Source organism: Podarcis muralis, chromosome 1, assembly GCF_964188315.1.
Source record: "Podarcis muralis chromosome 1, rPodMur119.hap1.1, whole genome shotgun sequence".
Lineage (NCBI taxonomy): Eukaryota > Metazoa > Chordata > Lepidosauria > Squamata > Lacertidae > Podarcis > Podarcis muralis.
In genome coordinates this window covers 127,249,088-127,276,919 of record NC_135655.1, presented here as the reverse complement: position 1 = coordinate 127,276,919, position 27,832 = coordinate 127,249,088, and the positions used below count along the sequence as shown (strand labels likewise).

The 27,832-nt window shown below is 43.7% G+C and overlaps 1 protein-coding gene across 5 annotated transcripts; it reads left to right on the top strand.

Annotated features, from left to right (window-relative positions):
- The first annotated feature begins 1,203 nt into the window (after positions 1–1,203).
- On the top strand, positions 1,204–27,832 carry ICA1L (islet cell autoantigen 1 like). 5 transcript variants are annotated; one of them, XM_028701734.2, is made up of 13 exons: positions 1,868–3,082; positions 6,397–6,562; positions 6,847–6,919; positions 7,570–7,693; positions 9,357–9,555; positions 11,008–11,133; positions 12,397–12,495; positions 16,559–16,641; positions 18,635–18,681; positions 21,190–21,258; positions 24,539–24,766; positions 25,534–25,632; positions 26,799–27,832. In XM_028701734.2, the coding sequence occupies exons 1-13, from the start codon at positions 2,745–2,747 to the stop codon at positions 26,915–26,917; spliced, it is 1,770 nt and encodes a 589-aa protein (XP_028557567.2). In that variant the 5' UTR covers positions 1,868–2,744; the 3' UTR covers positions 26,918–27,832. The 5 variants fall into 5 exon arrangements, with proteins under 5 accessions (XP_028557589.2, XP_028557576.2, XP_028557560.2 ...); XM_028701756.2 differs by lacking the exons at positions 1,868–3,082; positions 18,635–18,681; positions 21,190–21,258; ... (1 more) ...; positions 25,534–25,632; positions 26,799–27,832 and adding exons at positions 1,204–1,475; positions 1,675–1,725 and having other exon boundaries at positions 16,559–16,710; XM_028701727.2 differs by lacking the exons at positions 1,868–3,082; positions 18,635–18,681; positions 21,190–21,258; ... (1 more) ...; positions 25,534–25,632; positions 26,799–27,832 and adding exons at positions 1,205–1,475; positions 1,675–1,725 and having other exon boundaries at positions 6,350–6,562; positions 16,559–16,709.

Genomic DNA, 27,832 nt, shown 5'->3' with positions numbered 1-27,832 from the left:
GTATGCTTGTTTGTATGTTTTTTGTTTTTTCTTTCTATAAATGTATTTATTTTAAAACAATAAAGACATAATCTCTAAACAACTATCTGACTTTTAGAAGACACCTGAAGGCAGCCCTGTTTAGGGAAGCTTTTAATGTTTGGTGTTTTATCACTTTAATAATAATCTGTTGGGAGCTGCCCAGAGTGGCTGGGGAAACCCAGCCAGATGGGCAGGGTATGAATGATTAATTATTATTATTATTATTATTATTATTATTATTATTATTATTATTATTATTATTATTTTACATTTTAATAATAATAATAATAATAATAATAATAATAATAATAATATCTTTATTGTCATTGCCCCCTCTCGGGGACAACGAAATTACTTTCAGGGTTTTTTTGCTGCCTACTTGGGACTTAAAAAGATAAGAGGCCTATTTACTGCATATAACAGGTGGGCTATATTCAATATGGTGGATCATAGATTGTGCAAGCCTGTCCTAAGTCTTCAGCACACCCACTGGACTTAATCAATTATGTATATGTATATGTATATGTATATGTATATGTATATGTATATGTATATGTATATGTATATGTATATGTCTGTCTCTCTCTGTGTGTGTATATGTATATATGTATATGTCCAGTAGCACCTTAGAGACCAACTAAGTTTGTTCTTGGTATAAGCTTTCGTTTCGACCAACACGGCTACCTACCACTGGACTTAAGTAACACCTTCACGCTCATGGATTTTCCCAGTTACAAAGTAACCAGGTCTAGTAATGTGCCTTCCCTCTTCAGTATTATGTTAACAGGCTTAGAATAGTTGTGGATTAGCTACACACTGACACACACATGCATGCATGCACACACGCGTGCGCGCACACACACACACATTTGGCTTTAGATTGAAATTGATGGTCTGCACTCTGCACCTTTGAAAGTCGTCATAAATGCTTATAACTTGTCCAAATTTTGCTTGGGAGACCAGAGTACTGTATATGAATTCAATAGTATTTCCTATCAGGTTTATTTTAATTGCTTTTTGCCATCTTTCCCAACAGAGAGAAGTTGTCCTTGGGCCAAACTTATGATGGGTATAATTAATTTTATGAAAATAAAATAAATAAAATATAATTATTATGAAATAAAATTTTATAAAATATAGCTACAGCCCTATTTGAATATCCTTTCCTGGTGGAGGGTAGGAGGGAGACAGGGGGAAATAAACTGTGCTAAACCCATGCAAGATGTCCAATTAATGGCATCACTTTTGGGGCACATTTTATCTTCCAGTCATTTCACCACCTCCCTCCCCCAATTTAGACTTAATTTCTCATTTTCATAAATGCATTTATCATCCATCCTTATAGAAACATCGAGACTGAGAAAAACTGCAGAGAACTTTTTCAAAATCGGGAGTGTTGAACTTTAGCAGATACCAGAAATATTTGGCTTCAAGAGAAAAAGAGAGACTTCCAAGTTCGTTTATTATATTTCATATGCTGTGATTTGAACTGACCAATTAAAACGGGGGGGCTAAACCATTGGGATAATTTGACGTGATCTGCAGAAGCAGCTCTTCGTTTTTCCCTGCAAGTATAGAAATGTGGGCGATCTTTTAAGGAAACAAGGCAATGCACAGCAATGCGCAAATAATGACAGTATTCCTTCCCAACAGTGTCCAGCCAAATGCTCATGGGAGAAGCCGCGCCCAGCAATGCGTTTAACGGTAAGCATTTTGGCGGGAAAGAGTATGTGAGGGAAAGGAGCGCCTCACGTCGCCGTTAAATCCCCTCCCCCCCTCAGGCCTTTGCTGCGGCGGTTGGCCACGCCCCCCGACCGTTGGCTTCTTCGTGGGGGAGGCTCCCCGAAGCAGTGAGCCCGCCTCCCCACTTGCCCCGCCCCCCACTTTTGAACTAACTGCTGTCGTCAACGTTATTTTCCTGTCAGAGACCTTAACATGTGGGGTGCAACGGGCCCACTGAGAAATAAATATACAGTACCCGTTGTCTGCACCATCCCAACACCCATAATTCCCACCGCCCCAGTTCGTCGGGGTGGGGGAGGGCGGCCATGGGAGGGGCGGAGGGAGGGTTTTGCGCTGGCACACCTAACTGTGGCACACCTGCGGCACACCGCCTGTGGCACACCTGCAGCACATTGCCTGTAGCACACCTGTGACACACCTACCTGTGGCACACCTGTGGCACACCGCCTGCGGCACACTTGCGGCACACCGCCTGCAGCACACCTGTAGCACACTGCCTGTAGCACACCTGTGGCACACTGCCTGCGGCACACTTGCAGCACACCGCCTGTGACACAGCTGCAGCACACTGCCTGTAGCACACCTGTGGCACACCGCCTGCGGCACGGCTGCGGCACACCGCCTGCAGCACACTTGCGGCACACTGCCTGTGGCACACCTGTGGCACACCGCCTGCAGCACACTTGCGGCACACTGCCTGTGGCACACCTGCAGCACACTGCCTGTAGCACACCTGTGGCACACTACCTGCGGCACACCTGTGGTACACTGACAGTAGCACATCTGTGGCACACCTGCAGCACACTGCCAGTGGCACACCTGCGGCACACCACCTGTGGCACACCTGTGGCCACTGGCGAAGGAAGAGTTCGGTGGGAGCGCACCAACCCTGGCAGCGTGATCCCCAGGATGCCATCGCGGCTGTCCCCCCACCCGTGCTGGGCGCCCTGCCCCCGCAGGCAGCATGCCCTGCCCCCAGGATGTGTACCACGCCCCTGCTGACAGCGCACCCCGCCCTTGGGATGCGCACCAGCCCCACCCCCGCCTGCTCTCCGTCCCCAGTGCTGGAGCATGAAGCTCCGCCACTGCCTGTGGCACTTTTGCAGCACACCGCCTGTGGCACACCACCGGTGGCACACCTGCAGCACACTGCCTGTAGCACACCTGTGGCACACCACCTGTGGCACACCGCCTGTGGCACCTGCTTATTGCTGCCCTTGACTCAAGTGCCTCCCTCAAACCAATCAAAGAAATGCGATGAGGCAGACATGGAAAGATGCGTAGAAAAGTGCTCGTGGTCACCGAAACAGCATTTCAGGTTATAAATGAAAATTGCAGCTCTTTCTCCGATGTGAGAAGTTGCCTCAGGCTCATCCAGGGGCGAATTTTGGTTATGTGGCAACCTGAGAGAGGACAAATTTTAGCGCCCCTCCGCCCCTAAGTATTTCTTATTTTCACAATAATTCCTTTTGGTTCAGTGGCTTTTTATGGATTTTCTCAGACGCTACCCCTATCAATGCTGTATAGGTTTTATTATTATTATCATTATTATTTTGCGTCTTTTCAGCTCAGTGCCCTGTGGCGGGAAACTGCCCACAGCTCCCTAAATCCCGCGTTGCCTCAGCACAGGGATATAAAGAGCTTTCTAGCATGTGCATCACTATAAATTGATGCTTTTCAGAAGAGTAGCCACCCTGAATTGCTTTGGGAGGAAGGGTGGGAAGGGAAATTTAATAGACAAACAAACAAACAAACAAACAAACAAACAAACAAACAAACAAATAGACATGTTAGGCTCTGGTAGCAAGAGTCTGGTGTCAACTTCAGACCTAACACGTTTATTATGGTATACTCTTTTGTGGGTTAGTTTAAAAGCAAACAACCACTTTTTGAGATCAGTTTTGGGAACTGAAGTTGCCACCTTGGTTTCCTGCAACCACAGCCCTCAACGTTCCAACAGTACTTTGATTCCTTTCATAGAGCTCCATGGAAAAACTCAAGTTTTTATTTTCTAATTTGTTAGATCCTCAATAAATATCACTCTCTGGTGCACACTCTGTTCATGGTGCACACTGGTGTTTTTTGTTTCAGCTGTGATAAAAATCACAGCTGAAACAAAAACATCAGTGTGCACAATGAACAATTACAGAAAGAGCGAAAACCTAAAGTTGGTGTTTCCATACTGGTCCTGGAGATTGGAAGCCCTTCTCTGCAGCCAGCATGGGGGAAAAACCAGGCTACTAATGGCTCCTTTAGCAGGCCATTTTAAAAGTTGTCATTTATCATATGCACCCGTCCACCACAAGTCTCCTGCATCACCTTGCTGGCCAAGGAGGAAGGGGCAAGTGATCCTTCGCTCCTCATCCAGGCTCCTCACTTGCCTATATAGAACTCCTAGTTGCCTATAGCAACCAGGAGAGTTCTTAAATACAAAGTTTTACCAGCCTCGCACAGCTGCTTGCATATAGACTTTTTAACCTTGTGTTGAAGGATGTAAGTAAGTCTCCTTTCAAGCCCTGAAAGCTGACCAAGGGCAGTCTTCAGGTGACTTAAAGGTAAAGGGACCCCTGACCATTAGGTCTAGTCGTGACCGACTCTGGGGTTGCGGCGCTCATCTCGTTTTATTGGCCGAGGGAGCCAGTGTACAGCTTCTGGGTCATGTGGCCAGCATGACTAAGCCGCTTCTGGCGAACCAGAGCAGCACATGGAAACGCCGCTTGCCTTCCCGCCGGAGCAGTACCTATTTATCTACTTGCACTTCGACGTGCTTTCGAACTGCTAGGTTGGCAGGAGCAGGGACGAAGCAACGGGAGCTCACCCCGTCGCGGGGATTCGAACCGCCAACCTTCTGATCGGCAAGTCCTAGGCTCTGTGGTTTAACCCACAGCGCCACCCGCGTCCCACTTGCTGAAGCTTAAAAGGAAATGTCTAGGGCCTGAAGGTATCCGTGAATGGCCTTAAGCTACTTGTGAAAGCGGTCACTGTGGTGGTAGCAACCATTGGGGCACGATCCTTTGGAGACCAGATCCGCCCCCTTTTTGGCAGCCTCTCCCCCACCCCGCCCCACCAATACCACCGCTTCAACAGCCTCTTGGCAAATAGGAAGCCCTGCTGGTCTTCTCCCAATGGCAGAGGTTTGGACTACAGGGGTCAGCAAGGCTTACCTCGCCTGGGCTGGTTCACTCCAGCAGAGATCCCTTCGTGGGCCGGATTGTGCCTGCGATTTCCAGTGCCTGCATCTGCGCAGATGCGATTTCCGGTGGCGCGGAAGCAAGTCCCCGCGCTGTGCCGGTTCAGCGCAGCGTGTGGGGACTCGCTGGGCGGGCAGCTCAGTTAGGGGGTGGCTCATGGTCCGGTTAAATGACCCCTGTGGGCCACTTGTGGCCCATGGGCCTTAGGTTGCCTACCCCTGACATAGGCTTTCAATTCTCTACAACTGGGCATGCGTCATTTGAGATGACGGAACATAGGAAGAGAGACTGTTGCTATTTAAACTGCACCGGTCTACTATCCTTAGTATCGCAAGATTGTCCTGAGAGCGTTTGGACTAAAACTGTCAACCAAAAAGCTTTACTTTTCTGGTTTATCACCGCAACAGTTATTAACACTGGGTTTCAGTCAAGCAAATAATTTAATTAAATAATATTTAATAATTTAAATAATTTAATTAGACAGCGCCTATACGATATCGAGCGACAGAATAAATTGGCCATGATAAGGAATTTTTGTCCATGGTATGATTATTTTCCACCTAGTCATTTTGACACTCCGGCATCCTGTTTGCAAAATTTGACAATTCCAAAATACAGACGCGCTTTCACTTTCGCGAGATTGAATATACTGCCTTCGGCTGTATTTGAGGGTTGATTTCAAAAAATTTCTCTGGGAAAAACGGTTGTGTCCCTGTGGAGATGGCAGTATTGAGTCAGTGGCTCATGTGCCTCTGGCTTGCACTCTTTATAAGGATTTGAGGAGTGAGGTTATTACCCCTCTATTAGTCTCCATGTTGGGTCGCTCAACCATTGCTACTGTGGCCTTCCTTTTAGCAGATCAAGATGATCAGGTTACAGCAAAACTGTAAGGTTTTTAGCAGGGGCAATTAGAATAAGATCTATTATTTGATTATTGATGTAAACCTCTAAAATGTATTTTGTATAGTTACGTTTTTAGCTCTATCTTCAGTACATAGTATTTTATTTTATTGCTATGGCTAGTGGCTGATGCAAATAAAGATTCTTCTGATTCTGAAAAGGACTGTTGCTGTCACTTTTCTGAAAAGAAAAAAACAGTCTTAAAAATTTATAGGGATCTCAATCTGAAATAGCTCTTCAATAATTTAAATTTCAGGGAGTACTGTAGTAAACAATGGCATTTAATCTGATATGGAAAACTGATCTAGTTAAACCAAGCATAAATATCAAGTTGCTAAGCATCGCATCCCAGTGCAAACTTAGACTGTAGCTTGCAAACTGTGTACAGTATTTCCTTTCAACCAGTCCAAGAAAGAAAGTTTACACTTCCTATATTTTAAGCTTGAGAAATGCACTGAAGTGGTACAGCGTATCCCCAATTTTATCTTCTTTAGATACTTCTTTATTGAACTTATGGACATCTATTTACTTTTGGGTTTAGTCACTCCATGGACACCTTCAAGCAAGGCAACCTGGAAGACCAGTCAGTAGTCAGCAGGATGCAGAAAAAATACTGGAAAACAAAACAAGTTTTAATAAAGGTTACAGGAAAGAAAGAAGATGAACATGTGGTAGCATCTGACGCAGAATTAGATGCCAAAATAGAGGTAATTATATACATACATATATCGGAGAGAGATTCATTTATAAGTACAGTTCTTTAATAATACCATGGGTGGCATACAACTTTTACTCAGAGTAGAACCATACAATTAAATCAGGGCCATTACTTCCAGTAGGTTTACGCTGAGTAAAAGTTAGCTGAATTTATCAAATGGTTATTGATTCAGCTTGTATTTGGGAGGTTTGCTAGTTAAATCAACGGTTATTTCAATGTTCACATTTGTTTTTCTGGCCAAATTAATTTGCTGACACACCTTTTATTTTTAAGGTTTTTCAGAGCATTCAGGTGACCTGTACAGATCTTCTGAAGACAATTGAAAAATACCAGCAGAGACTTAATGGTAAAATGAACAAAAATCTACCTGTTTGTTGCTTTATAATAATGCTTTTTCTTGATGCCAGATTCCTTAATCCATGTTACAGTGAAATAAGATATATATTCTATACTGAGTGAGATGAATGTTTTCAGGCTTTCAGTTTTTGCCATATATTATTCATAGCACTTTACAACAAGAGGTGTACCATAAGTTAGTCAATAATTCCTGCACTTTCAGGTTGTGAGATTGATATGAAACAGCTGTGAAGACAGTGGCAGGCAGCAGAGTGAATCAGGCCCTTTGAATGTACTTTTGAATGCTTGAAACATCCCCTCATGGAATGGAATGTCAAAGGACCCAGTTCCTTTTCGATGTAACCACAGGGCTGCTCTCCCATCTCTACTTTCAGTAGTTAATTTATTATATTCTTGTTGTCAGAACAGTGCAGCTATGAAAAACTACAGCAAGCCTATGCCTAAAGCCAAAATCGCATAGTCAAAACACATTGGGTACAGTGGTGGGTGGGATGAGCATGTATTTCCTGCAATAGAGAGATCCTCACATTGTTTATGATCTAACAACGTCACTAAGAAGAATGCTTCTCCTTTCCTGACCTTGCTTTTAATTTGTGTGAATATGTGTGAACTGATTTATTATGTATCTCCCTTTTGTAGATCTATCTGAGCAGGAAAACGAACTAGGGCTTTTTTTAAAGTTGCAAGCAGATCAGGGTGAAGCTCAAATTGACAAGATGACTGATGCAACTGGCCAGGCCCTCTGTTCTTCTTCCCAACAAAGGTCTGTGTGTTGTATAAAAATAATACATTGACTAAGGAACGCGGGTGGTGCTGTGGTCTAAACCACCGAGCCTCTTGGGCTTGCTGATCTGAAGGTTGGTGGTTTGAATCCCTGCGACGGGGTGAGCTCCCGTTGCTCCATCCCAGCTCCTGCCAACCTAGCAGTTCGAAAGCACACCAGTGCAAGTAGATAAATAGGTACCGCTGCGGCGGGAAGGTAAACTGCATTTCCATGCGCTCTGATTTCCGTCACAGTGTTCCGTTGTGCCAGAAGTGGTTTAGTCATGCTGGCCACCTGATCCGGAAAGCTGTCTGTGGACTAACGCTGGCTCCCTCGGCCTGAAAGTGAGATGAGTGTCTCACCCCATAGTCACCTTTGGCTAGACTTAACTATCCAGGAGTCCTTTACCTTTAAGTAAAGGGACCCCTGACCATTAGGTCCAGTCGTGACCGACTCTGGGGTTGCGCGCTCATCTGGCTTTATTGGCCGAGGGAGCCGGCGTACAGCTCACCCCGTCACAGGGATTTGAACCGCCGGCCTTCTGATCAGCAAATCCTAGGCTCTGTGGTTTAACCCACAGCGCCACCCGCGTCCCTCTCCTTTACCTTTACCTTTTACTTAATACGCTGAATGAGTGTCAGATCCTTTTTTGATGTTCCAGAGTGCAAGTAACTTGAATTGAGACAAGATTAAGAACACTTCTTCAGAAACCAATGAATCCACAAGTGCTAATTTCTCTCTGCTAGCTCTGTTTAGGTGTTCTTTGCTCCCATGTTGAACTACATGAGAACAAGGAGCACATTGCACCGACTAGCCTCATGCCTGATGTTGCACATTCTTCCCTTGATATCTGCAAATATAGCACAAATGTCTGTAGTGAGAGGGCCTTTGCGTGTATCACTGTATGTGTGAAGCCTTCTCTGGAATCTGCAGGCAAGATAGAAATTCACTAGAAGGGAGGGTATGATATCGGCTGTATCTGACTGGGCATGATAGGTAAGACCAGTTTTTGAAAATGTCTGCATAAGAAGCTTCTGCAAAGACCATTTTGACTAAAAGTGCCCATGCAGAATTCAAATTGCATTCATATATGCTCAGTTTATTATTTGCAAAAATAAACTTTGCTGCAAAATTACGTGACTTGACTCACTATGAAGATATCCACGAAATAGTGTTTAGGATTAATGGATAAAATTCCAATTTTTTAATGGTATTTTCGAAGTAAATGTGATGTACATCTCAGTTGGATAGCATTTAAGATATTAATAGTCTGGTGCTCTTTATTGCTGTGCAAGCTCAACTTCACATGAGCCTCCCATTGAAATCAGGCTGCAGTTTTAGAAAAATATTTTTTCAGTATAAAAACACATTTCTTTGTTATAAGGTAAGGGCAGACACAACTATTTACAACAGAACTAGTATTATTTTACTTAGAAGTAGGGTTTTAGTATCACTCATGGTTGTTGTACATACATCATTGAATGCAACACCCTCAACTTTATTTGCTTTTTAACAAGGACGTTAAAATAGTAACATGAATTAAGCCTTTCTCCAATACAAATATTGATGATTGGAACTGCTCATTGTCCTCTATATCCTCTGCCATGTACCACTGGTGTTTTGATGTGATAACTAATCCAATTCATTTTCCCCCTCACTTCAGGCTAGCTCTTTGCACGGCTTTGTCTCGCCTCGGACAAGAACTTGCAACCTTTAGTCGGAGGGCCGTGTCAGATACTTTGCTTACAATCAATCGAATGGAGCAGGCGCGCACAGAGTATAGAGGGGCTTTGCTGTGGATGAAGGATGCTTCGCAAGAACTGGACCCAGACACTTGCAAACAAATGGAAACATTCAGAAAAGTAGATATTCCCAAAGCTAAGATCTCCTAGGGAGTTGGACTACAACTCCCATTATCCCTGACCATTGGCCATGCATCCTGATGTCATGTGTGCAACATTGCTGTTAAGTTGTGGGTGAACATATCAGACGACACAGCGATTTTTCAAACAGCTCTTGTTTATTCACAGGCCAGAACTGAACTGAACTGAAGGGTTCAGTCAGCCTGCTTATATAGAGCTCCAGTACAACGTTACTGTAACAATTTTCTAAAACTATCCAATCACTGAACGTCACTTTCGATCCCTTATTTGCATAACTATCTACAGTATCCCCCTGCTGGTCCAGGGTGAGAACTTCAGTACATAACAATTGCCCCTCCCCCATCATCCTTGCAAGCCGGTGCCTCTGCTAATGGGAACTGTGATCCAAAAGGTTGGGGTAGACTGTTGTAGGCCCTGTTTCTTCCAGGGATTGCATCTGGGGAAGGATTGGTGATGAGTTTCAAGCACATGCATTTCTTCTGAAATCTTTCCACGCTCCATCACACCAAGAAGTGGGAATCCCATATTTATTTGTACTTTAAATCCCCCTGGTTCTGCAGGATAAAATGCATTTTTGGAGATTTGAAGAAAGGAGTTAAAGAGAAAGAAACAAAGACTTGTCCTTAATTAAGAGTAATAACTCCTGGGGTTTGTGTAAATATTGGAGGAATAGGAAGACACATCCTCCTAAATAATCACTGCAGAAGTAATTTATTCTTTTGCTTATGTTTGTTTGAATTGGCAAGGAGATGTCCAGTCAGTGCTTCAACGAGAGAGCAATACGTAAAGTATACACAGATCAGTATACAACATACAAAGAAGCTAATGGGAATTGTCTTAGCACTAATACAAGGTTTTTAATACATAGCACTAATACAAGGTTTTTAAGGGGCGCGGGTGGCGCTGTGGGTTAAACCACAGAGCCTAGGACTTGCCAATCAGAAGGTTGGCGGTTCGAATCCCCGCAACGGGGTGAGCTCCAGTTGCTCGGTCCCTACTCCTGCCAACCTTGCAGTTCGAAAGCACGTCAAAGTGCAAGTAGATAAATAAGTACCGCTCTGGCGGGAAGGTAAACAGCGTTTCCGTGTGCTGCTCTGGTTTGCCAGAAGCGGCTTAGTCATGCTGGCCACATGACCCGGAAGCTGTACGCCGGCTCCCTCGGCCAATAAAGCGAGATGAGCGCCGCAACCCCAGAGTCGGTCACGACTGGACCTAATGGTCAGGGGTCCCTTTACCTTTAATACAAGGTTAACTGTTCCCCCATACAGTATGTGCCAAGCCTGATCTTATAGGCTGCTTTGCTTGTGCAGAAGCTCATATGATTAGGCTGCTAAGTATAAATAGTGGATTTTAGAGCATGCACCTAAACGAGCGTTGTGCTTATTTGTTTGCTTTCAAACGTCATTTCAGTTTCCTCTTTTATTGTTCTAGGTGCAGATGGAGGTAAGAAATACCAAAGCACAGTTTGATAAGCTGAAGATGGATGTTTGTCAGAAGGTGGATCTTCTTGGAGCCAGCCGCTGTAATATGCTGTCGCACTGTCTTGCTGTCTACCAGGTATCAGCTCCCGTTTTAGACAGCGTGAGAATTTCTGTGCCATTCATGAATGAACTTTGAAGCTGAACATGTTTAGCTTAATGTAGGCCCTTCCTGTGTTCATAATGATCTAGTAGGCGTAGGATGCTTAAGACAGCTGACTCATGGAAGTATAAACGATATATTAGGGTACTTCCACATGACCTAGGTCCCATCTGTGGATGGGATGCGGGCGGCGCTGTGGTCTAGACCACCGAGCCTCTTGGGCTTGCTGATCAGAAGGTCGGTGGTTCAAATCCCCCCAAGGGGGTGAGCTCCTGTTGCTCTGTCCCAGCTCCTGACAACCTAGCAGTTCAAAAGCATGCCAGTGCAAGTAGATAAATAGGTACCGCTGTGGTAGGAAGGTAAACAGCGTTTCTGTGTGCTCTGGTTTCTGTCATGGTGTACGGTTGCGCCAGAAGCGGTTTAGTCATGCTGGAAATCTGTCTGTTGACAAACGCTGGCTCCCTCGGCCTGAAAGTGAGATGAGCGCTGCAACCTCAAACCAGCCTTTGACTGGACTTAACTGTCCAGGGGTCCTTTACCTTTACCTTACACATTTAAAAGCAACATCATGCCACTTTATTCTTTGGGGGAAGCTGTGACCGATTTCTGGGAGCTGTAGTGATGTTCAGGGTGCTGAGATTGGTTTAACAGTTAATCCCTCTTTCGAAGCAAGTCAGAGGATAGCAGCTATATGAGGGGAATAGGAATCTCCTCACCACTCTCCGCAGCCTTAACATAACTACAGTTCCCAGGGTTCTTTGAGGGAAGCCATGAATGTTTAAAGTGGTAGGATAGTGTCCTACATGTACAGTGCAGATGGGGCCCTTGAGTAGTTATAGGCAAGCTTTCCCTGTTCACCTTAGAATTAGATCAGTTTTTTTAAAGCTCCTGTAGAACACTAAGGAAAAATATGTCCGTTTGTTTTTTCCTCCAGAAAAAGACAACTCCACCCTTGCTCTCTGTGCTATTTCACCTTTTTTCCAAGCTAGCTGCGCAGCCATAATTGACTAAAATGTGTCCCTAAATAACAGCTCTGGATGGCAAGTGTTTCCTGATGATATTTTAAGTGTAGCCTGTCCATTTCAATGCAATCATATAGAAAAAGAATGACATCTATTCATTATTTACTGTATATCCTTTGCTATTTCAATTTTGTGCGCAAAATGATTTTTTAAAAAGATAATATCACACACATGTACATACGTATTCTGTAAATGTATCTTACTTTGCTTTCTTTAGATGACCTTTTTGCATTTCTGTGAAAAAACTGTTCAAAAGATGAATGAAATTAATGAAGGCTTTGCACATCTCCACTCGTATCATCAGAATGCATGTGAGGTAAAGATATTTTTCACTTAGTTGGTCAATTAAAAAAACCACGCCAGATCTAGAAAGTAAGCGTACTGCATTTTGCTAGCTAGTTTGGGATTGTGTTTCCTTGCCTGTATCCGTTTTATAGCGGAACCTCGGTTGTCGAACGTAATATGTTTCGGTAGATCATTCAACTTCCGAAACATTCGACAACAGATGCACAAAGGTCTGTCGGCAATTTCCACTGAGAAAATTGAAAAACTCTCCACGGAAGCCGTTCGACTTCCGAGGCACGTTCGAAAATGGAAGCAATTACTTCCGGGTTTTCGCCGTTTGGCTTCCAAAACATTTGGCTTTGAGATGCTCGAAAACTGAGGTTCTACTGTATTTCAAAATATACTGTTTAGTATTTAGGTCAGTTAGCACAGCATATTCTGCGCTCCAAGTGTATTTTCAAGCGTATACTTAAAACATCTTAGGCCCAAATTACTCATTTTGGAAAGACGGAAGGGCACTGCCAAGCTGTGTCTTCCTAGCAAAGTGTAGTTGAAAAAACGTGTGATGTGATAGCACCATAATAATATCTCCCTGTCTCATGCTGCTTGCGGGGCAGAGGTGTGAAAAAACCTAAGACATGTAATGACATGTACTTAATTTCCCCATGTAATGACATGTACTTAATTTCCCCATCCACAAGTTATGACTTTTCTTTATCTGAAATACGTGGTTTGAGCCTTAGGTGTAATTTCAAAAAAAATTACATATGAAATAGGATTGCGCTTACTTGGGAGAAAGTAGTGGTTTGTCTTGCATGGGGACATCATGACTGCCATGATATTCTCCTCTATTATTTTAATGTCCTTTTAGTTGTTAGATTTAGGAAGGGCTATTCCAGTTTGGAGAGAGATATTTGTACTGATTAAGTCCCTGCTGGAACAATAGCACCTCCATGGCAAGAAGTGTCCCGAAAAGCCTTTTAAGAGCGTGACTATCTTGAAAGGAAAGGGAAAAATGAAGCCTTAACTGTGACCATAGTAATAATGTGAAATAATGTGTGCTTAAGGCTACAATCCCAATCCCAAAGAAGGGCAGTGCCAAAGAATGCTCCAACTACCGCACAATTGCACTCATTTCACACGCTAGCAAGGTTATGCTTAAAATTCTACAAGGAAGGATCGAGCAGTATGTGGACCGAGAACTCCCAGAAGTGCAAGCTGGATTTCGAAGAGGCAGAGGAACCAGAGACCAAATTGCAAACATGCGCTGGATTATGGAGAAAGTTAGAGAGTTCCAGAAAGACATCTACTTCTGCTTCATTGACTATGCAAAAGCCTTTGACTGTGTCGACCACAGCAAACTATGGCAAGTTCTTAAAGAAATGGGAGTGCCTGATCACCTCATCTGTCTCCTGAGAAATCTCTATGTGGGACAAGAAGCTACAGTTAGAACTGGATATGGAACAACTGATTGGTTCAAAATTGGGAAAGGAGTACGACAAGGCTGTATTTTGTCTCCCTGCTTATTTAATTTATATGCAGAATACATCATGCGAAAGGCTGGGCTGGATGAATCCCAAGCTGGAATTAAGATTGCCGGAAGAAATATCAACAACCTCAGATATGCAGATGACACAACCTTGATGGCAGAAAGTGAGGAGGAATTAAAGAACCTTTTAATGAGGGTGAAAGAGGAGAGCGCAAAATATGGTCTGAAGCTCAACATCAAAAAAACGAAGATCATGGCCACTGGTCCCATCACCTCCTGGCAAATAGAAGGGGAAGAAATGGAGGCAGTGAGAGATTTTACTTTCTTGGGCTCCATGATCACTGCAGATGGTGACAGCAGCCACGAAATTAAAAGACGCCTCCTTCTTGGGAGAAGGGCAATGACAGGCCTAGACAGCATCTTGAGAAGTAGAGACGTCACCTTGCCAACAAAGGTCCGTATAGTTAAAGCCATGGTTTTCCCAGTAGTGATGTATGGAAGTGAGAGCTGGACCATAAAGAAGGCTGATCGCCGAAGAATTGATGCTTTTGAATTATGGTGCTGGAGAAGACTCTTGAGAGTCCCATGGACTGCAAGAAGATCAAACGTATCCATTCTTAAGGAAATCAGCCCTGAGTGCTCACTGGAAGGACAGATTGTGAAGCTGAGGCTCCAGTACTTTGGCCACCTCATGAGAAGAGAAGACTCCCTGGAGAAGACACTGATGCTGGGAAAGATGGAGGGCACAAGGAGAAGGGGGCGACAGAGGACGAGATGGTTGGATAGTGTTTTCGAGGTTACCAGCATGAGTCTGACCAAACTGCGGGAAGTAGTGGAGGACAGAGGTGCCTGGCGTGCTCTGGTCCATGGGGTCACGAAGAGTCGGACACGACTAAACGACTAAACAACAACAACAACAAAGGCTACAGCCCTTTATTTTACACCAGCTGTGGGGCCTTAGCACCTGGTATACCTTAGCACTCGGCCCAGTATACCCGAAGGAGCGTCTCCACCTCCACCGTTCTGCCCGGACACTGAGGTCCAGCGCCGAGGGCTTTCTGGCGGTTCCCTCGCTGAGAGAAGCCAAGTTACAGGGAACCAGGCAGAGGGTCTTCTCGGTAGTGGCACCCGCCCTGTGGAACGCCCTCCCACCAGATGTCAAAGAGAAAAATAACTACCAAACTTTTAGAAGACATCTAAAGGCAGCCCTGTTTAGGGAAGCTTTTAATGTTTAATAGGTTATTGTATTTTAGCATTTTGTTGGAAGCCTCCCAGAGTGGCTGGGGGGACCCAGCCAGATGGGCAGGGTATAAATTTATTATTATTATTATTATTATTATTATTATTATTATTATTATTATTATTTTATAGAAGCCAGTAGTGTACATAAAAGCCGCTGTCAAGACAGGTGCACAAGGGTGGTGGTACACAACAGGTGGGAATATGAACAGGGTTGTGTGATAGGGCAGCACCAGCTTAGCAGATGGATGGTTGTGGCATGGTCCCATGTCTTCTCAGGAGGATTCCAATTAGGTCCTGGGGCTGGGGTGCTAGCCTGCAGGGGTGCCTGGGGCATCTAGAGATCTGTATCCTTGACTCGTGTGACGGTGGGTGTTGTGGTATTGCGTGCTTGTGTGTTGTGCACATTGAGGTGGCATCGCATCGCCCTGCCATACCCTCAGATTAGCCAGTGTGGATTTACTGCTCCATTTGTGGCCAGCATAAGAGCAGTGCCTCTCTCATGTCGTGTGACTGGGGGGCAGTGATGCTGTTGTCAAGGATGTTGGAGGCACGGCTCGTTTTTGCTGTGTTTTTACATGCTTCTCCCTCTTTGTCCTGTGGTGCAGAGCACATATCGATACAGTGACGTTTCACTGGCATACTGGTGGCATCGTCCAGCCCCAGTGTAATTGTGATAAGGAAGGGGTCCAATATAAGTCAATAGGTTGTTGTTGTTTAGTTGTTTAGTCGTGTCTGACTCTTCGTGACCCTATGGACCAGAGCACGCCAGGCACTCCTCTCCTGTCTTCCACTGCTTCCTGCAGTTTGGTCAAACTCATGCTGGTAGCTTCGAGAACACCGTCCAACCATCTCATCCTCTGTCGTCCCGTTCTCCTTGTGCCCTCCATCTTTCCCAACATCAGGGTCTTTTCCAGGGAGTCTTCTCTTCTCATGAGGTGGCCAAAGTATTGGAGCCTCAGCTTCACGATCTGTCCTTCCAGTGAGCACTCAGGGCTGATTTCCTTCAGAATGGATAGGTTTGATCTTCTTGCAGTCCATGGGACTCTCAAGAGTCTCCTCCAGCACCATAATTCAAAATAAATCTAATTACGAAGCATAGTATTTATTCTTTCTCCCTAGAAGATAACCCATCAGCTGGGTTACTAGCTTAGCAATGTTCTAATATCAACAGCAAGCTTTCAGCATGCACAGTACTTATTGAAAACAAATTACATTAAGGTTTTCTGTTTTTTACTATGGTGGCCTGACAATTATATGTATAGGAAAGCTAATACTCTTACACAACCAGTCTTAGCTTAATACAAGTCTTGTTGGAGGAGGTCAAAACTATAGACAATTTTATTTTAAATAACAATTTTATGAGCAATTGCAGAAGCTTGTTAACCAATCTACTGAAGAAGAGGAGGAGAGTGCGGAAGGAGACACTACCCCTGAAATGCTTGATAAGTAAGTTTTAATGGTTTAACATTTCAGAGAACTAAATAGCCAAAACTGAGCACATGGTCCAGCTTTTTGCATGCCAGGTAAGGCTAAGGAAGGGAGCAAGGCTTACTTCATTTGCTGGAGGTCACATGGTGGTGGGGAGAAAGAGGCAGACCAAGTCAAAGGGGTCAGAGCAACTTGTAATTCTTGACATCATAATTGTTACCATCCTGGTTGCTGAGGGTCTCTGGAGGAGGCTGGCATACCCATTCCCTTCCTTCATTCTCCAGGCTCTTGCAAGTGAATAAAGATTTCCTTAGCTAGTTCTCAGTGTCATTCATCTCGAGTGGGGACCTGCCAGTGTCTCCAGGACATGGTCTGAGGACCATTTTGCAGAAGCTAAGCTCCCGTTGCTCGGTCCCTGCTCCTGCCCACCTAGCAGTTCGAAAGCACGTCAAAGTGCAAGTAGATAAATAGGTATCACTCCGGCAGGAAGGTAAACGGAGTTTCCGTGCGCTGCTCTGGTTCGCCAGAAGTGGCTTAGTCATGCTGGCCACACGACCCGGAAGCTGTACTCCCTCGGCCAGTAAAGCGAGATGAGCGCCGCAACCCCAGAGTCGGTCACGACTGGACCTAACGGTCAGGGTTCCCTTTACCTTTAAGCAGCTCTGAGCATGGTCAGTGCCTGGATGCGAAAGATGGGCTATAAATATGCTAAATAAATAAATTGAAATGAACAGAAGAGTCTGCTCATGAGCACCTGGACTGCTTGATGCTCTGTGTAGGATGGGAATTCATGTGCTGCCAGGCCAGTTGGATACACTAGTGCATGGGGGGTGGGGAGGAACAGAGATCCTCTCTATGTGCTGGATCAAGCAGGTACACACAGCTGCTGTTACTCTCTAAATCAGGGGTCGGCAAGGTTTATCTTGCTTGGGCCGGATTGTGCACGCGCCCGCAAATTTTGTCATGTGCGGATGCGATTTCCGGGGTCTGCGTCTGCGCAGATATGATTTCCAGTGCTGTGGAAGTGAGTCCCCGCGCTGCGCTAAACTGGCGAGTGGGCAACTCGGTTCGTGGGCCGGTCAAAAGACCTCAGCGGGCCGTTTCCGGCCATGGGCCTTAGGTTGCTGATCCCTGCTCTAAATATTTGGTGCACATGTTGAGCGTATGTGCTGTATCTTTTACAAGGGCTGTTAGATGTGATCAACTAGGTGAATCCAGAGAGCATGAATACCTTGTTGTGGCAATGGGAAGCTACCTGTTAAGTTGTGGGTGAACAAATCAGATGACACAGCGATTCTTCAAACAGCTCTTGTTTATTCAGAGGCCAGAACAGAACTGAACTGAAGGGCTCAGTCAGCCTACTTATATAGAGCTCCATTACACATAATTGTAACAACTTTCTAAAACTATCCAGTCACTGAACGTCACTTTCGATCCCTTATTTGAATAACTATCTACAGTATCCCCCTGCTGGCCCAGGGTGAGAACTTAAGTACATAACACTACCAACCTACACCCTCCTCACCCCCCATATCCCATTTAGAGACAAACAACACCCACTGGTTTTACAACCCGGGCTGTGGGTTTTCAGCTTTTAAAATAAATTATATCTAAGACTAACATAATACTTAAGGGCAGGGCATTTTCCAGCCAGAACTCGTAGGCACCACTGCCATTACAATAGAACAAGGGTGGCATTTGTGGTGAGTTCCGGCACTTCTTTTTCTAGGGTGGGAAAAGCACTGCTTAAGGGAAATAGAGTAACTATTCTGTGCAGATATTATTCCTTGGATCTTGACCATATGAATTCAGAAATAAAAGTTGGAATCCTAAGAAAACTTACCTGGTGATAGGCTCTTTTGAACTTATTGGGATTTACTTTAGAGAAAGTATATGTATACAGGCTTGCACTGTTAAGAGGCATTCCTATTTTTTACTAATATTACCACAAATAAATGCTTCCAGTGCCATAAAGCTTGATATGACTGACTTTTATTTATTTTTACTCAAGGCTGATTTTACTGGACGAAGATGCCTCTGAAATTTTGTCAGACTCAGGTAAGATGCCAAATATTTGGTTAGATATCTCTGGAACCAGTAACAAAGGCTTTGTGGTGTTTCAGGGCCCCCAGATGATGATGAATATTAGGGGGGGGGAGCATTTTGGATTCGCCACTCCATTATTCTCCCCCTTGCATGCAAAAGGTTCCAGATTTAATTCCGGGCATCTCCAGGAAGGGCTGAGAATGAGTCCTGGCTTAAGCCTGAGACTCACTGCTAGTTAGTGCAGACATTAAGTAAGCTTGATGGACCAATAATCTAAATCAGAATAAGTCAACCTACCGTAATATTTATTTATTTCCAAATTCATTTATAGAATATTCAAGAGGTGTACAAAAGTAGAGCATGATACAAATAATATAGCAAAATTAAAAAGATGAAGCCAACAATAATAAAAAAAAAAAGCTAGTCTAAGAAGTCAAAAGAACTAGGCTATCATAGATAAAAGCATGTACAGTAGTACCTCGGGTTACATCCACTTCAGGTTACATCCGCTTCAGGTTACAGACTCCACTAACCCAGAAATATTGCTTCAGGTTAAGAACTTTGCTTCAGGATGAGAACAGAAATCGTGCTCTGGCGGCGTGGCAGCAGCAGGAGGCCCCATTAGCTAAAGTGGTGCTTCAGGTTAAGAACGGACCTCCGGAACGAATTAAGTACTTAACCCGAGGTACCACTGTACTTGAGTCACAGTATGGTTTACAGCAGGATCATGCAGCACCATCACCAAATCGTCATCCACAAATCTAAGTGATAAGGATGTGCGTAGGGGGAGAGGCAGCTTCTCAGATACCCTGGTCCAGGGCTACATATAGCAGTGGTAGGGAGCCTTTTCTGGCCAGTGGGCCAGATCTTAATGGCCCTTATGGGCAAAAGTTTGCAGGTGAGTGAAATTGCACACCTGTCAGTCACCTGACACCAATAGCCCTTTGTAAGTTCCCTGTGCTGCTGCTTAAACCTCCAAAAATCAGAGGTTTGAAGAGGAGAGCAGGGATGTTTAACAAAGGGCTTTGAAACAGCCTCACCCTGTTTGAGCCTTTGGTTTTTGAAGGTTCAAAGAGCAGTGCTGGTAGGGAGAAGCGATTTCCATTGAATAGAAACTACTGTCCACTCCTTGAGCAAGGTACACTTACACCACCCATCAGCTAAAAGAGGTTTAAAGACTGTCTCAAGGCAAATCTAAAAATATGTAGTATAAACACCAACAATTGGGAAACACTTGCCTACGAGCATCCCAACTGGAGAACAGCCTGTACCAAAGGTGTCATGGGCTTTGGAGACACTCGAACTCAGGACACAAGGGAGAAACGTGCTAAGAGGAAGGCATGCTTGGCAAACCCTCACCATGATCAACTCCCGCCAATGTCCCCACTGTGGAAGGACGTGTGGATCCAGAATTGGCCTCCACAGTCACTTACGGACTCATTGTTAAAACTGTGTTTATGGAAGACAATCTTACTCGGCACACAAGCCAAAGCTGGCAAAATGCACTCCTATTATATTATTATTAAATTTACATTTATATCCCACCTTTTCCCCAGTCTGGTACTCAAGGCAGTTTACAGATAAAAATACAAAAACATATATGAAATAGAAAACGCTAAAAACGGAAAAGCTTATTGCTACATTGAATACAACCCCATGCCTTTAGACAAAATAGAATGTTCTTTTTGGCTTATCTAAGGCTGCAATCCTATACCAACTTACCTGGACATAAGTACTATAAAACTCAATAGATTTACTGTATTTTTCGCTCTATTACGCACCTGACCATAAGACGCACCTAGTTTTTGGAGGAGGGAAACAAGAAAAAAAATATTCTGAATCTCAGAAGCCAGAACAGCAAGAGGGATCGCTGCGCAGTGAAAGCAGCAATCCCTCTTGCTGTTCTGGCTTCTGGGATAGCTGCGCAGCCTGCATTCGCTCCATAAGACGCACACACATTTCCCCTTTACTTTTTAGGAGGGAAAAAGTGAGTCTTATGGAGCAAAAAATACGGTACTTCTAGACAGACATGCATTGGAGTGCAGTATAAGTTACATGTGATAAAATTGAGAAACGGGATAGGGATACGGTGGGTATAATATGTAGATATAAGGATGGAGCGTGGCATGTTCTGAGCGATAAAGTGAATGTAAAGATTTGTTTCCCAAGGTTGCAAGGACAAAACTATTAAATACTAAGAGATATATCCAATTAAGTCATGCTCATTAAACATATTAAAATCAGGGACTTGACTAACTTAGGCCCATTGATTTCAGTGGGTCTACTCCAAGTATGACTTAGTTAATTACATCCCACAATATGAAGCTTTTACTAGTATTTTTGTGTCCGATTTTATTTGTTGCACTATAGTAGCATATTCACTGAGATGATGTAACACCATAAGCAGTATTATAATGGACAGTGTTGAACCAGATAGATTATTTAGAAATTTCTGCTTGGGATTTATACTTTTATATTTGATACAAGTATTTCCAACGGTATTTTCTTCTGGTATTCCAGGGTCAGATGAAACAAAAGAGAACCTCTGTCAGATGAGCAAATCTGGTGATCCATGCATCCCTGAAAAAGGTAATAATTCTCAATCGGCAAAAAAAATTAATGCTTCATTTTATTCATTTATTTATTTAACAAAATATATGCTGCTTGATTGCAGTAAAATGTCAAGATGGTTTGTATGAAACATTATAATAGCTATCTAAAATAATAGAAAATTAATATATTAACACTTTCCTTTCACAATGGCATTCTCTGTGTACAGAAAATAGACAGTGTGATTGCATTTTTCATTTGATACTGGGTGCCTGGGCTATACAGCTTGCTTCATATAGTAAATATGATGATGGGTGGGTGTGTATATACAAACGGGGGACAGAGGTAGACACCATGTTCTCTAATGCCCCATTGTTTTAACAACAATTTGCTGAATTCATTAATACCTTTTGCGATCTTTTTAGTTGCATTCTCTACAATTCTGCCTCAATTCCTTTTCCTTTTCTTTTTTTGCGTATTCTTTAAAGGAGTGAATTACTGGACTGTCTTCTCTTCTGTGGTTTTAAGCCTCTCTTTCTTTTTACTATCTCTTAATGAATTAGTGTGGCCTTTTGGTCTCCACTATCAACTCCACATTTATCACATCCACCAACTTCTCTTGCTTCTCTTGACCTGAGGGATCCCATCACACCAGCAGCTGTCTTGCAACTTACCAGCTGGCTTCAGGCTCGCTGAGTTTGAGTTGGAAAAGGGACTAGGAAATACGGGTAATTTTCATGCGGTTGCTAGACAACCAAGCAGTCATTCCCTGTCGTTTCTCAGTTAACAGGAAGTATTAGTAGATGCCTCTATGGTTGCTGAGTAACCACTTGCAATCCTTTCCATTTCCCCCTCCCCTGTCACTTAGGATTTAGTGGCCCAGCTGCCCTGAACTTAGCAGAAAAGCACTACAGCTGCTGCTATTACACTATAATTTATAGCGGCAGTAGGAATGCTGCCTAGAACACTACTGAGCTGTTTTTTGTTTGGCCCAGCCATAGCTGCCTTAATTATTATTTTTTCAAAATTTTTTATTGGTTTTCACAATATTATAAACATACAAACACACACACAAGACAAAAAAAACATAAATCATAGCCTTATTGAAAATTACACTTATTAATTTTAAGTGACTTCCTCGCTTCCCCTTGGTTGAATTTCATTGCATGTCCTTTTAACGGTTTTCCAAATCCCAATTCTTATGAAATTTAACTTAAACATTCACATCCTTAAATCTTCACCTTATGGAATTAAACATATTCATTCATCACTTAACATAAATAAAATCCTAAGCCAATTAAGTATCTGCAAGCTTGCAGACATAGCTACCTTTGAGCACAATATTTTACAAAAGTAGTAGAAGCTACCAGCCGTGTTGACGTGGGACAGCATCCGGTTCTGGAGGATTGAAAATAAAGCAGTCGTGAATAGGAGAGTACCTGAATAGGGGCAGAGGAGTGATAGATCATTCTTGATTAGGGGGAAAAAACACCTCTAATATTCATTTACACTGGACAGCAGCTGGCTCACAAAACATCCTCCCTCTGTCTCACAAACCACACCCAGTCTTCTTTGCCGAGAACTCAGGCACAGTCATTATACCTTACTTGGGTTCTGCACCCCTCTCCTTTTCATGAATGTAGGATTGTCCAGGCATTATCCAACCCATTTCCCTTTCCTTGCTACCAGTTCGTTTTCGTCTTCCTGAAGCACAGGAGGCAAAGAGGCTTTGCCAAAAGCCGTTCCATAGCGTTTGCTGCATCCTCAGCTGTTGAGGCCACAAGCCAAATAGCACACACAAAGACAGGCTTATACCCTAAAAGCAGATCTCTTCCAGCCACAGCATCTGCCAGTGACTGAGACTGGCAAGCACAGTGCTGAACCTGAGAAGCTTGCATGCCACAAGCTAGCTCCATGCAGACTAGACCCAAGTTGCCTACAGGCCGAGGCACGTTTGCAGGCTGTACTTTTCTTCCTAGGTGTGCTAAATAGCTTTCATCTTTTAAGCAACTGATCTAGAGGAACTGATCTTGCTGTTGAAAGTTCTCTCGGGGTTTGAAATAAGGGGGTCACTTTAGTAAAGGTAAAGGGACCCCTGACCATTAGGTCCAGTCATGGCCGACTCTGGGGTTGCGGCGCTCATCTCGCTTTATTGGCCGAGGGAGCCGGCGTACAGCTTCCATGTCATGTGGCCAGCATGACTAAGGTGCTTCTGGCGAACCAGAGCAGCGCACGGAAACGCCGTTTACCTTCCCGCCGGAGCAGTACCTATTTATCTACTTGCACTTTGATGTGCTTTTGAACTGCTAGGTGGGCAGGAGCAGGGATCGAGCAACGGGAGCTCACCCCGTCTCGGGGATTCGAACCGCCGACCTTCTGATCGGCAAGTCCTAGGCTCTGTGGTTTAACCCACAGCGCCACCCCGATTCACTTTACAACCTATTCAATTAACCTGTCGGTTTGTTTTCATGGCACTAAAACAGTGGTACCTCGGGTTACAGACGCTTCAGGTTACATACGCTTCAGGTTACAGACTCCACAAACCCAGAAATAGTACCTCGGGTTAAGAACTTTGCTTCAGGATGAAGACAAAAATCGTGCCGCGGCAGCAGGAGGCCCCATTAGCTAAAGTGGTGCCTCAGGTTAAGAACAGTTTCAGGTTAAGAACGGACCTCCGGAACGAATTAAGTACTTAACCCGAGGTACCACTGTATTTGGGAAATGTGTAGATGATAACCAAGCCATCAAGTATTTTGAATTCTTACGTACCAGGACCTTTCCATCCCTATATCACTCTGCAAGACTTCATTAACTACAATGCCTTGGCAATAACAACCTTTGGTGGTAAGTTGTGTAAGAAGTAGAAATAAAGTTCAGTTTATCTCAACCACCACACTTCTCACTCCAGTCAACATGTAGCAACTGATTCTGTGCCCCAATTCTTTTACAAAACTAACAAAACACTGTCAACTAGTTGTACAAGCTGGTGTGTGTATCTATCTCCCACTTCTTTCTGAAACAGCCAAGTGTCAGGATTTTCATTTTTTAAATGACCTTGTGCAGTCTTTGCTACTGGCTAGGAAGGAAGACTTTGCTTATGGGGCAAGTTTCTCAGGTCCAGCTCTAGGATCACATTGTGCAATCACTGGAGAGCTATGCAAATTAGAGATCATTTGTGGTATGTTATTGTATATTGATATGCTTGAGAACAAAGAATGACTGCATTGCTAAATAACTTTCTGAGGCATAAGTAGCTTCATGGGGAAGAAATAGGCTGCTATTCCTTTACCACCATCTTTTTATTTTACATTTATTTCAGAATTTCCAACAGATTCTTTGGAAGAAGATTTTGAGAGAGATTTTTCTTTCCTGGAGAATTTATCAAGCCCCAGTTCTTCAAGCAGAGGAAATATTATACAGGAATGCCAAACTGCAGCTGATAGTCCCTTCGTGGCTCTCCTTGTTCAGGAACCTGGAACAGAGGCAAAATCCCTAGCACTCTCATCTGGATTTCTGCCTTCACAGCTCCTCGATTTTGGCCTTCATAGTAAGTATTAGGAAAGGCAGTTTTTTTAGTAACATAAATGGAGGAGAAACATGATTTAGCAATGGATTGAATGAGGGGAGGAACAAGACAGGGAAGCTAATGATAAATACTAAGGCCATGCGACCGTCAACAGGCTGGCGATGTCAATGGATAAAGAGTATCAATGAACAGAGAAGGGCTTGGGAGAAAAGATTAAAAGTATGATCTTGGACATACTGAGCATGATAATGTAACCAAACAGAAACACCAGGGAGGCACTTAGATGTGGGATTAGATGGAGAAAGTTATGGGGAAGAGAGGTGGAGATAGATATGTACATATAAAATTTTAAAAGTTTACTGACTCAGATTGCCTACCTAATTGACACCTGCATACCATCCAACTTTTTCAGGTAAAAAAACCAGGACATGCATCTTCTGGGATGTGCTCCCAGGCGAGTCACATGACCCACCGAACCCCTTTGTCAGAGTGTGAGTGCATCACCCAAAATGGCCGCTGCGATCTCATGCGAAATATTAGCATGTCCCGCTTCCCGCCCCTACCGTGACACTTGGCAGGCATGCACCTGTTGTTCCTAGAATATTTGCTAGACCCCAAAATCTAAACTCTTGCCATAGTTATTATTGATGGTGTAGAGGTGGGCATACCTGAACAGCTGTAAGCATTAAGAAATTAATCGTTACCTGGGTTTAGTCGTGAATGGAGCAGCATGTGTTAAATGGTACTGTGTCAAATAAAGACGATCTTCCTGTTTTTCCCTCCCGGAGGTTGGATCACACAGTCAGAATTTCTAGACCCTTTCTCCAAACCAGAGCCTGAGAAGCAGCTAGGACCTTCACAAACCTCACCAAAGATGCCACAAAAGTGTAAGTGATATATTTCACACAAATCCTTTTGTGGGGTGTGCACGTTCATTTTGTGCAATGTAGATGGACGCGGGTGGCACTGTGGGTTAAACCACAGAGCCTAGGACTTGCCGATCAGAAGGTCGGCGGTTCGAATCCCCGCGACGGGGTGAGCTCCCGTTGCTCGGTCCCTGCTCCTGCCCACCTAGCAGTTCGAAAGCACGTCAAAGTGCAAGTAGATAAATAGGTACTCTGGCGGGAAGGTAAACGGTGTTTCCGTGTGCTGCTCTGGTTCGCCAGAAGCGGCTTAGTCATGCTGGCCACATGACCCAGAAGCTGTACACCGGCTCCCTCGGCCAATAAAATGAGATGAGCACCGCAACCCCAGAGTCGGCCACAACTGGACCTAATGGTCAGGGGTCCCTTTACCTTCACCTTAGCTTCTGAAAAGGAGAGTAATCCTGACAACCGTAATGTATTCTGATTCCCCTGGGTGATAAATCAGCTCTTTAAACAGAAACTGTAAAGGCAAGTTTGAGGGAGAGATACAAATGCGGATTCCCCCCCCCCCCCGCCACACACACACACACACTGAGCATGAGGTGAAACCATCGTTGGGACAGGACAGTGTCCAGTAGAAAAAGAAAGCCCCTCTAACCCCATTCTGGTCTTCCACTTTAAATGGCAGCCACAGTAGCTTCATTATATAAATAAAATTCCCAAGGAAAAGTAACTGAATTATATGTAATGCTTGCAGTACTAAGCAGACTTGTTTTACTGTCCATTGACCTTGATTGTTAGGAATACTTGTCTGTTTATTAAATAGTTTTTAAAATTAGCAACTATTATTTCTAAGTGGCTTAAAAGGATACAGTAAAAAAAAGTAAAAATCACCAAGCCACTCATTAATTAAGATGAAGGAAGAAAATGTCTGAGCAGTAAAAAATATTTCTTAAAAGCTCTGTCTAGGTCAGGGGTGTCCATTCTTCAAAAAGGGCCGGATTTGATGAAGTGAACATGCGTGAGGGCCGATCTTTTTCTACAATAATTTTTACCCCATAGTTGTTGATTTTTTTAAAGGATTTGATCCCAATAGATAAACTGCCACAAGGGCCAGATGAAACAGACTTTGGAGATGCCTGGTCTAGGTCAAACAATGAAATCGGTTTCTTTTACCTGTATTTCAGCTGTGGAGAAGACTAGTAGCCAAGACATGTCAGCCTGGTTTAGTGCCTTTGCAGACTTGGATCCTCTTTCAAATCCAGATGCTGTTGGACGCTCGGATGATGATCTCCTTACTGCATGATTAAGTGTAACCCAGAACATAAAACTACTTTGGTATGAAACTACTGTGTTCTTCCAAGAGAGACCTTAAGACACTGTTGCAGACATCATCGCAGATAAAGAACATCCATGTTGTCACATCAAGAATATCAGGAGTGTAAAGACCACCTATGTTTCTTGATTTCATGATCATTTCCAATGCTATAAAACTTTATTACTACTGCAGAAATGTCTTACAACACAATTAATTAGGATTTCACCCATAAATTCAATAAATGAAAGTTATAGGAAGCTGGGCAAACTATATTATCTTTACCATTACAGATAGATAACTAGTGTTCCTTACGTTAAGTCCTTGGCACATATTTTTGCTTAATCACTTCTTGGACTTTTGCCTTCTTATATTTCATCTGTTCTTGAAGGACAAGCAGTGTAGACGATACAGTTATATGCATATATCATCATAGTTTTCCAAACCTTTTTCAAAATGCCCAGTACATTGTAAAAATCCCTATATTGCATATATAAGCTATTTTTAAAGTACCTGTGAAGAAGGATAGATAAATAAGTCAAGTATCTTGGAGCTGCTGAAGGTCAGTTATGCTAAGAGGTCCAACTAGAGTCCTGCAAGCCCTTTATAACCTGGAAAAGGTGCATCTGGAGGGTAATTAGGATAGAAAAGTGAAGTTAAATGCTTCCCGGCCAATATTTCCTTATTGCTTTTCTCTCTGAAGAGTTCCAAATTCATGTTGCCCCCATCTAGAAGCACCACAGAGAGAAAACTTGCTGGCCACTTCTCGGGTCTCTGTTGTCCCTCCTGAACATGCTTTTGATGCTACAAAGGGCTGTCTGCTGATGTACCGCCTATCTTAGAAAAAGAATTTTAAAGCACCAGAACCCTACATTGGTTGCCTGTACTGGCAATCTGTTTTCCACA

Coding starts and splice junctions, on each gene's coding strand:
- ICA1L (XM_028701734.2), top strand. CDS start 2,745: ATGTGTACCACGCCCCTGCTGACAGCGCACCCCGCCCTTGGGATGCGC. Junction 11,134..12,396: donor ACTGTCTTGCTGTCTACCAG/GTATCAGCTCCC, acceptor TGCTTTCTTTAG/ATGACCTTTTTGCATTTCTG. Junction 12,496..16,558: donor ATCATCAGAATGCATGTGAG/GTAAAGATATTT, acceptor CAATTTTATGAG/CAATTGCAGAAGCTTGTTAA.